Here is an 11,164-nt window from a genome sequence, read left to right on the forward strand (position 1 = left end):
TTTTTTCGAGAAAAAACGCGATATTTCTTGGGTGTTAGTGCTTGTTCAAATTCAAAGCTTGGCAACACTGGCAGAAAGCCAGTAAGAGCCCAGTTACACGGTATGTATTTCCATATGTAAATGATACTTTTCTGATGCGTTCTATTATATGATACATATGTAAGAGTACATGCAAAAAGGTAGCATTTACATGTGCAAATACATATTATTATTGTTATTGTTATACATATCGTGTAAGAGCCCTGTAACACAGGTCAACAAAAATTTAAAAAAAAAATTGGTGCGACAAATGTTAAAGCTGTTTTTGATAGATTCTTTTGTGCTGGTTACGAATCCGTAAGTATAAAATTTCCATCAGCTCGAGATTTTCAGAAAATGTTGTTTTTTTTTGAAATATTTTAGAAGCTCAAGCAAAGAAACAAAATGTGATAGAACCTCCCACTTACGCCTAAACTAAATCTAGAACTCTTGACTACTATCCCTAAAAATACCACCGCTGCTTCAAGATCTGGTGGTCACTTATAGTCATTTAAGGTGTTCTTACACGAAATGTATTCGCATCTGTAAATGTGACTTTTTCAATACATATGTAATTGCGTATGTCTGTCAAATCCACAGTCTTTATTTAACTATTTAAAAATACGTTCTTTGAAAACGAAATAAACTAAACTCAGATGACTCTATCTGCGTGTCAGATGAAAGTAGAAACATTTCTATTTCGCATGTACGTGCATCTGCTTTGTACAGAAACAAATCTAAATTGCCTTTACACGATATGTTGGCATTTCCTAACATAACTTTCATGTTCGGGATATAGATTCTTTGGAGCAATAGAAATATTATCGTGTACAAATTTTATATAATTTTTGAACAAATAGCAAATTCATTTTTATTACCAAAATGCTCGAAAACTGCTCAAATGATTTTGTTTTGGTTTTCTTTGATCAAAAATTCAGGTGTTTTCCTTTCGTTTGGTATATGGGAAGTATTGGTTGATATCTTCTAAGTATATTTATTTTATTCAAATATATGCGCATAAACATGCATGATAAGTGAGAGAAGGAGACAAAAAGTATGTGTGTGTAGATATTTCGGCTTTTGAGTAACAGATGTCGCAATATTTTCTAACCTAATCGCAGCGTATGTATGTAAATGCATACATTAAAAAGCAAAACCGCGTATCAACAAATTGCAAAAACGCGTATCAGCAAAATGCAAAACCGCGTATGTGAATTATGTACATTATTTTCTAGAGAGTAAAAGCACTATCACATTTCAAAATGGTTCTCTTTTATATAAATCAATATCATTTCTCGCTAGTATCTTTCAGGACGAATGGATAAGGATTTAGCCAAGAGCTTGTGTGAGCAAATCCAATTTCTGGCAGCCAATGTCAGTTACGCGGTTTTGTACTTTAAACGACGATATGTACATACATATGAATGCATAATACGCGAAACCTTTTTCGCCATGTCAGATCTGTGTTCGATTTTACAAAATGATGCTTCAAATTAAAGGGCTTGGCCTGTGGATGTGCAATAACTTCTTTTTTCAAAAAGAGCTGCCACCTGATAAAGAAAATTAAATTCAAATTATCTTTAAGTTAAATTAATTATTACACTATGAGTATCAATCGAAATTATTTGAAAAGGCTTTATTTCTTAATTCTATGCGGAAGGGTTGCCACCTGTTTCAAAAGGCAAGTTCGACTTAAATAAAGGCAAAAAAATGGAAAAGTATATCCTGATATGGATTTCCGACGAAAGAGGTTGTGGTTTGAAAATATTTTACAGAGGGTTGCCACCTTGTTACAAAGTTAGATTCAATACAAGCAATAGGTTAAATAAATTACGTTAATATGAATATAAATCAAAATTGTTTTGAATACACTTTATTTCTAAACTGTATGTAGGAGGGTTGCCACCAGATTTTATAATTAAATTCGATTTTAATTAAGAGCATTAGATAATTTAAATATGTATCACAAAACCAGTGTCAGACGAAAAAGGTTTAACGAGGTTTTTGGTTTAAAAATAACATGAAAAGGATTGCCATCTGTTTGAAAAGTCGAATTAAATTAAGTATTGAAATATGGGCGTCAAAAAAAGGAGTATTAAGAAATATTTAGTTTGAGCATTTATAACATTAAAGAGGGTTTCCACCTGTTTAAAAAGTAAACTCTAATTATTTAATTAGTCAAATTTTTTTGCAATTGATAGTTATTTATTAAATTTAATTAAATACAAGCGAAATGAATATTTCATGTACCGTTTTTAACTTGAATGTGATCTTAATAATATCACGTATTCTGCGTTTAAGTTTAGCGGCTGTGGCTCCGACACAGCCTCCAGGTCAAGACGAAGACGTGTTTTTTTTCAAAATACCACAATTTTCAATTATTTTTTTATTGTTCAAAAAAGGACTATAAGGGACCATCAAGTCAAGGAATTGGAGCATAATCAACACAATATATGCACATACATATCGTTGTTTAAAGTACAAAACCGCGTATCAAGATAATGCAAAGCCTCGTATGTGAGGTTGCATAAATTATTTTCTAGATAGTAAAAATACTCATGATTCTCTTTTTTATAAAGCAATCGCATTTCTGGCTAGTATATTTTAGGACGAATGGATACGGATTGAGCCAAGAGCTTATGTGGGCAAATCCAATTTTTGGCAGCCAATGCCAGTTACGCGATTTTGCAGAATGACGATACGCGGTTTTGTTCTTTAAACGACGATATATATAATTTCACAGATCTCAGGGTCAGCTTAGAAATACGCCACCAGAATTATTTAAAAAAGCGCTATCTGATTCAATCTGATAAGTATGTATATTTCTCCTAAATTTAACCCATTTTATTTACTCACTCTTTGTCTTTCGTGAAAATTTATATTTTATTAAAAATTATCAGATATGTACATATATTTTAAAATTTTTGCTTTCATTTTTGTCTCCTTTTAATATTTAATTAGATACGTTAAGAATGTAAAAAGTTTAAAACGAAAGAGCACAGTAACCCTTTTCTGTTAACCTTGAGCACACAAAACCCTTTTTTGTTAAAATTCGGTGCTGCACAAAATCTTAGCTTTCCAAATCCATCAAAATACCACTGAGCAACCCTGGATTTTCCCGAAGCGTTTCGTTCGGGTCGTAGTTTTGCAACTTCGTGTCATTCGGCGTTGTTTGCCATATTGGCTGCCATATTGTTCACACTGTCATCGCCATACTGAATACCCTGTCAATTATCTGTCAACCCTAGGATATCTCACTTGTATTCTTCCACAATGATCTCCGCATTCTGGCCAGACTTCCAGCTAGTTTTTCAACCCTTCGCGAGTTAAAAACATGGCTGCGTAGTACCATGAATGAAGCACTTTTACACGTACAGTTATAGTGATAAATACTTTGAAAATATGCAAAATCGTAGTCTATGTGCAAGTACTCCATACCTTTCCGATATTGAATAGGTATCGGTACCTTGTTTGATATAAGTACAAGTTTTGCTTTGAGTAATACCTTGATGATATCGATTTATTGCTTTAATAAACCCAACGTATAAATTTTTATCTTGCGTTTTTTTTTTACAAAATAGTATAATTTTTTTGTTACAGGGGACTTTGTAAATGGACCTTGCACCAAATTCACAAAATGAAACATCCTAAAAGTAAAATTATGTCAAATTTGCATTGAAAAATAAAGGAGGGTTCAAGCAGGTTGGATGCTTGTAGGTCATATAGCTCGAACTTTGATTGGTCCCTCCCCAGTGAATCAAGTTAGATGCCTGTAATTTAGCGTTATGTGACAAGTTGATCCCAATCGTCCCCCCTCAAATAAAATCCTGTATCCGCCACTGATGCTAGGAGAGCTTCTCAAACAATATTGATGCATTTTTTCAAGTTAGGTTGTTGAAAAAAAAACAAATTTACATCTCAATCTCGGGGCTAAACCCGGAATTCCAGAAATGCCGGGATCGTAAAAATCTAATTAAATTAATGCACATATTTAAATAGCTTTATTAAAATCACCACATACGTTGTACTCGAGTACTGTTGTATACAAAATGTTTGTTATAGTCCCGTTCCCAGTAATCATTGGTCCATTTATCCGCTTCATAAGACACTGTTTGATAGCCGGTGCCGCCATCATTTGAAATCGCACTCACTCCAGTGGGGTCATATTCCGGCGGTACTAGGTGTGGTCGACCTATCCGATAAGGAATATGTCCCGATGAATCGGGAATATGATCCTAAGAAGAGTAGAGTAGTAGAAATACATACATAAATATTAAAATCTGCAAATAGTTTAAATCTGTAACTATCGAACCCCTTCTTGACGAAGTTTACTGCGTGCAACGGTGTCTCCAGTGCGATTAGTATTCTCTTTGCTCACTTTCTAAATAGAAATAAAAAAAAAATATTATTTGTGAAATACCAAAATGTACGTGTGTACTTTATGCTTTATTTCAGCGGCAGAACCAGCCCGTTTTGCCAGCTTAGTTGGCATTGGCGTTGTTGTTGAGTTTGGCCTACTAATATATGATTTAGATGATAATGACACAAGCGACTGCTTTGAGGGTTCCGCGTTTTTTTCGGATCCTCTGTTGCCCGAATTGTCCATTCTAACTGCAGCTTTAGGCAGCAACGGGTTCTTAAACACTTTTGTGCTTCGATTGGTGATGGGATTCGCTTTGCTTCCAGAACTATGTTCAGTGTTTAAATCAACTGTTATTACTGTCGTGAGCAATGATAGCTGTGAAAGGAGATTTGAAACAATAAAAGTTTACCATACAGCTTTAAATTTTAATAATAACAACAATAAGTATATTATGTATGTATTCGTTTTTCTTCTTTTTAATTCATAAACGCTACTCTAAGTTAGTACCTACTTTTTGACATAATTTTCAATGCAATTGCTGCTACCAACTTTGACCGGCGTAAGTCCTAACACCTGCCATTACCTAGGCGCGTTCCTTGGTAGTCGAAATATCCAAAAATTGCAGAAAAGAGTTTTCGAAAGCGGTCTCCTCTTGATAGCGATCCTTCCATTCGTGTGATACCATCAAAACGCACAAACCGTACCAAACTCTTAACAAAAATGTGGAAGCCAAGCCTTTATATTTTTTACTTATTCGAAACAGAAAAATTAAAGTAGAAAGTTTTTTGAGGCATGGATGGCATAATTTTACCCCAAATTGATATTTCACGGCATGTCGGTTAATTCAATTTTAGCGAAAAAAATTAAATATGAAACTTCTCCTCGTCGTATGACTGGAGTATCTATCTTATACGAATAACAACTCACATTTTCGCATGTACATATGTACATTGTACATACATAATATTAATAGATTGACGCTTACACAATATGCTAGTGTTTGGCAGAGCTTCTCCTCCGATTTGTGGTGTGCGCCTTGATGTTGTCACACAAAGGAAGGGGCCTACAGAAAGCTGTGTTTCATGGCAGAATAGACTCGGAGGTTTGCAATCGCCTGCCCAAGGGCGACCGCTATTAGAAAAAAAAACGTTTTTATTTTATTTTATATTTGATGTTGGTCGGAATCTGGGCTCGATCCCAGGCCTTGCGGCATGCGTTCTCCTAACCATTACACCACAGCTGCCGCTTGTATGTACATATATGTATATGTATAAACCTACCATCAAAAACAAACTTTTCTCCGAAGAAATTATATATGTATGTGCTCACGAGTAACTTACTATGTCGCAAATAGTTAGGCTGTTCCAATAGCCGTCCGGTTTACAGGATTTAGTCAGAACTTACAGGAAGTCGTTCCTATTGACATAAAACCTGTAAGTGGGAACACATTTGAGAGAGTAACTGAGCAACTGTTCCTAGTCAGAAGTTACAGGATTTAGTCCGGAGTTTTTTTTCCTGTAAGTTCATGAAAAGTGTCAAACGATCAGCTGATTTACATGTGCAAACAAAAACAGAAAGCGGTGAAAGCAAAGAACCTTATATTTGTTAAAAAATGGAAGTAAACAACGAAATATTTGAATATGTATAGATTTTAATAATTATTTAGTGATATTTCAGCCAAATCAGTGTAGTACCAATGACATGTAAACAAACCGTCTGACGTTTTTACAGGAAATAGTGCTTTTTGCGTTCCTATGCACTTCTGCATCTGTTCTTCTTTTACTCTCATTTGAGAGCGTAAAATTGTAGTTTCACAGTTCCACAGGTTTTAGTCCGAAGTTCAAAGGAACAGACTAAGTATTAAATGATAATCCACAACGAGCGGAAAGTTACCAAATGAAATTAAAAGTTTTCAAGTTACCAAACAGAAAGAAATTTACCATTTTTGGCAACAAATTACCAAAGCGGCAACCGTGGTTTGAACAATGTTTGTAACTAATATGTTGGAAATATTTATTATAATATTTGACAGAAAATGACCGGAACAGCTGCCAATGCATTAAAAATTAAGGCTCAATTTTCAAATGTGGGGTTTTTTGCTCTTTACTGCTTTGTTTTGGCTCTTTACACCCCCTTGATGTTTTATTCATGTCCATTCTATTGAATACGGTGTTATTTCTGCTGCGACCACCGTACCCGAGATATTATAGGTGCATACTTCTACCTTGTACAAACTATGTAGGTTCGATTATTGGGGGCGAATTCTCGTTCTATGGAATTGTGAAGTGAAAATGAAGAATTCAATGCAGTGAAAATTAAATTTGTTCCCTTTATCATGCGATACAATGATTTTAAGCGATCGTTATAGACTTTTCCATTAACATCTAGCACGTAAGTATTTGGTAAATTGTTTGTTAGTTTAATAGCGTTTTCTTTTCGACAAACAATGTTGCCTTTTCAATGCCTTTTCAGCAGAATTTTTTCCCCAAATTTTTCAAAAAATCATTTTCATTTACTATTTTAAAGGCAATCTTCATCGCTTCGATGAAGTCCCTTTTATTTTCGGTTTTTTTGCATGAAAAATGTTGCATACAAGTTTAGCACACTACTTTTAATAATAAATAAACTTAACAAGAAATAATAATAATAATAAGAGGCAACTTATTTGTGAAGCTTTCTGGTACATTTTTTAGCAAGTTGCTCTTCAGTACAACAGTGTTCGTCGAATCGACGAAGATTAGCCGTTTAGGATAATTTTGACGTTTCCGGAAAGTACCGTTACATACTAAGTAGAGCGGTTTTACCCCTATTTCAAAAATTTCGATAATATGTTCAGTTAGACGTAGTGCCGCTTTCTCATGAACGTTTTAAAGCTTATCTGCCTTTCAAACACATTTATTCAGAACAAAATTTGTGTTTATAGGGCAGATAAAAAATTCCATAATAATCTTATTCATTTAACCGATTGTTGTGAGCATCCACTTTGAGAAATTTCGAAATATCAGAGTTTCCGCATATCTGAAATTTACCATTATATGAAAAGAGAAAAGAGAGCGTGGTTTTAGTTCGATTTAAAAATTTTCCAACATCATATTGCTTTTTTGTATAAAGTACAAAAATGATACCGTGTTCAAGAAGGTCAACAACTGTGGATGGTTACCGAGATATACACGTGTAATAGGGTTGCCAGATTTTTTATGCGGGAAGTCAGTACGTTAGACTTTTTCATGCTAAAAAAATCAGTACTTTTCAGTACACTTTTATTCAAAGCGAAATTATGAAAGTAAATAACTTTAAAACGCCAGTGTACTTATTTTTAACAATATTTTGGTATATAATTAAAATATAGTTCATAAAAAATTAAAATGCTATTCATTTTAACACGAGTGTATACTAGGGTGGTCCAATAATGCATATGAAAAGTAACTTTTTGTAGAAATGGTATAGAATAGTTAAAAATGAATATTTTTCTACCAGAAAACTCTGCTTATCTGTAGGAGACTCCCAGTAATAATACCCAATTATTTATTTAACCATTTTTTCATTGCAACTATAATTTATAAGTCCGCCAAAAACCCTAAAAAAAACCCCGAAAAATACAATGGGGCGACCAATAAAAAATCGTTAGTATTAAAACATGGTTAAATAGACAATTGGGTATTATTGAAAGTCTCCTGAAGAGAATCAGAGTTTTCCGATAGAAAAATATTGACTTTCAAGAATTCTATACCATTTCTACGACAAAATTTATTTTTCCCATATAAAAATTCGCGGAAAACTTTGAGCGCTTTGAGCGATCTCTAAATATTATTTGATTTCAAAATAAAAAATAGAAGCTGGTTTCTCTCTTTGCTCAAGGAAGCAAACCTTATACTTAAGATCCTCTCAGTTGCTTCGTTTTACATATTTTTTCAAACTGTGGAAAAGTATTACTTTTTAAGAACTTCCTCTATATATCCGCATGGAAAGACTAAAAGCCTGTTTATGGCAACTTAACTTAACGGAACGTAGAACTTAGAGAATCAAAATGAAATAGATTACGACGTGGCATTAAGTTACGTTAAGTTTCGGCTGTTCAGTTATAAACAACACCCATTTAACAGAATTTTCAAGAGAGAGCTGTAAGTTAAGTTAAGTTGCCATAATCAGACCATAAGAATTTGCTATGTCTTGTATGCAAAACTCTTTAACACTGTCAGTAAATTGAGAAAAAAGAATTGTAAAGCTGAATTACATGAGGCGATTTTTTAGGCGATTCAATATTTCCCAAGAAAAATCGCTCGTGTAAATGGGGATTAAAAAATCGCTTCCCTCAAAGTAGACAGAAAGTCAGCTTTTGCAGGCGATTATCGCCTCCCAAAAATCGCCTCACCTAAAGGCAGCTTAAGTTATAGGCAAAAGCCATTCGAATATTCAAATTTGCTATTATTAAACTGAAAGATATTTTCGAGATAACTAACAACACTCGACAAAAAAACACCAGCCCTCTTTTTAAATAATTTAAGCTCATCATATTATCGCAACTAGTACGTAACGACCGGCGATATGCCCATAAAACTATTGATATTCTTGTTGTATTAATTTCTTGGGCATATCAAACATTATTTCAAACATTTCAACTACAATTCAATTATTTGCTTCCTACTTTTTACAGTGCAGTTTAAGCAAGTTCCAACGTTATGTAAAAAGCTTAAAAAAATCATAAAGTATTTTGTTTGAATTGAAAATTCAGTACAAATCAGTACAAATTTTGAAAAATCTAGACATTAGCGTACTGATTGAAGAAATTAATAAAATCAGTACAAGAGTTGAAAAATCAGTACTGTACTGATAAAATCAGTACGTCTGGCAACCGTAACGTGTAATCATAAGTGTCCCGCCCACTTTCCAAACATTTATAATATTCTTCTTTTCCGTGCGCACAGACGGGCGAACTGGCGGACAGACAGTCATAGCCCTGTAGCCAAATGTACTAGTCGTAAACTACCTCACAACCAATATGAACCGCATGCCCAACTAGTCAGCCAACTATCTTTTTTCCGTGCAATCAAGTGGTATTTTTAACATGGGGATGTCCTACGAGAAGGCAATTAGTTGTCAGATTTCGGTCAGAAATATACCAGTCTCATACTAGTTAAAAAAAAAAATAAAAACAAAAAATAAAAATGAATTCATGAATATACAATAAAATACTTTTGATTAGTTACACTTTAATATATTAAACATTTTTCATTAAGTGCTATTAAAAGTAAAAGGTTTCAGGTAGAATAAATACTATATTTTTATCTTTTTTAATAATATTGAGTGTGCAAAAGAAAACATTTTAGTTAAAAATAAAATGAATACTTAAGTTCATTTCTGAGTGAACTAAAATAAAAATAAAAGTTTTCATTAAAATAAATTAAATTCATTAGCTTTGCACATTTCAGTATTTTCTTTTTAAAATTTTATAAAAGTTATAATTAATGTTTAAAATTTGAGATTTGGATAAGAATAAAACAAATAAATAATTCAAGTAGTTATTAAATATTCTTAATTATTGTCAATAGTTTTCCTTGATGATTAATAATAGAAATTTATCAAATTATTATAATCGTGTAATTAAAACAAGTCAAAAATAATTGAAAATTATCAAAAAAATGATATTAAAATTAATTAATTAATTAACGTTTTTTACGTAATTAATTATTACTCATTAAACGGTTATCCAAAGAAACATGCTTTAAATAATAATCATTATGAATACTTATCATTATTTAACCGGTCTGGTATAACTGAATATGTACTCCCTTTAATGGTTTACAATATACCCAAATAAAAGTTATAATATTTTGTGTACTTTATTGTATTAAACTGTCGAAGTCAAAGGCATGAATAAATCGTTTGTACTTGGTACAAGTCTGGTAATTTTCGAACTAGTTCGGTTTCAGTCAGGAAATTCTAGTTGTGCACTAGTATTTTTCCTGACTAGTTTGGGGTTTCACTGCAGGGAGCTTAATCGATTACTCTTTTCATTCTGAGCATGTATATGTCTATACATATCCCAGTTCCTTTAGTCTGTTACAAACAACCCTTATGTGAACAAAGCTATAATACCCTTGTGCACAAATTCACTCGGGTATAAACATCAGAATCATAAAATTTGGTGGTGAAATACATATATTTAGAAACAGTGGCTAGTGACTGAATCATGTTTGCCTTTTTCTATGCAGAATTATGAAAATGTTTTAAATGTCGAAATTATACCGATTTAAAAAAAAAAATTTAATTTCTGGTTGGTACAAAATTTTTATTTCGTATATTACTACTAATAGTTCACTTAGAGCACCAATTTTTTACAAACAAGTCTCCTGATTGGTTGCCACAATCTTCTACAGTTACGTATGTATGTAAAAACTTTACGCACTTGTAACGCCAATATGTGAAATCAATTATGAGAACAAAGCTTAGCAACACAAGTGAGCTTATGAGGCAAGACAAAGATTGTAACCCCTTAAATACCGCCCACTCAAAACAGTGCGTTAATATGTATACATACATAGTATGTTCAGCAATCATCTTCAACCGGCGTTTTTTCTGTTTTTTTCTCATTGCTTCAATTGAATTACGACTAGTAATGGTAATGGACCAACCAACAAATGAATCTGAACATACATATGTATGCGTGTATATGTACATACATATGAGCACAGTGATAAACAATTATCTAAATCAGTGGTTCCCAACCTTTTCCAACTAACGACCAACCTTTTCCAACTGGCGGCCCACATTTTCCAACTGGCG

The 11,164-nt window shown here is 33.0% G+C and overlaps 1 protein-coding gene across 1 annotated transcript in view; it reads right to left on the reverse strand.

Annotated features, from left to right (window-relative positions):
- LOC118748199 overlaps positions 1-11,164 on the reverse strand; it is a gene marked incomplete in the record, with an annotated part of 60,823 nt that overhangs the window by 4,895 nt on the left and 44,764 nt on the right. The window contains 3 exon segments of the mRNA XM_036482583.1: positions 4,040-4,253; positions 4,331-4,399; positions 4,457-4,756. Coding sequence (XP_036338476.1) covers positions 4,040-4,253; positions 4,331-4,399; positions 4,457-4,756 — 583 coding nt within the window.

The sequence above is a fragment of the Rhagoletis pomonella genome, unplaced genomic scaffold (assembly GCF_013731165.1).
Source record: "Rhagoletis pomonella isolate Grant_MI unplaced genomic scaffold, Rhpom_1.0 Rhpom_scaffold_00012, whole genome shotgun sequence".
Taxonomy (NCBI): domain Eukaryota; kingdom Metazoa; phylum Arthropoda; class Insecta; order Diptera; family Tephritidae; genus Rhagoletis; species Rhagoletis pomonella.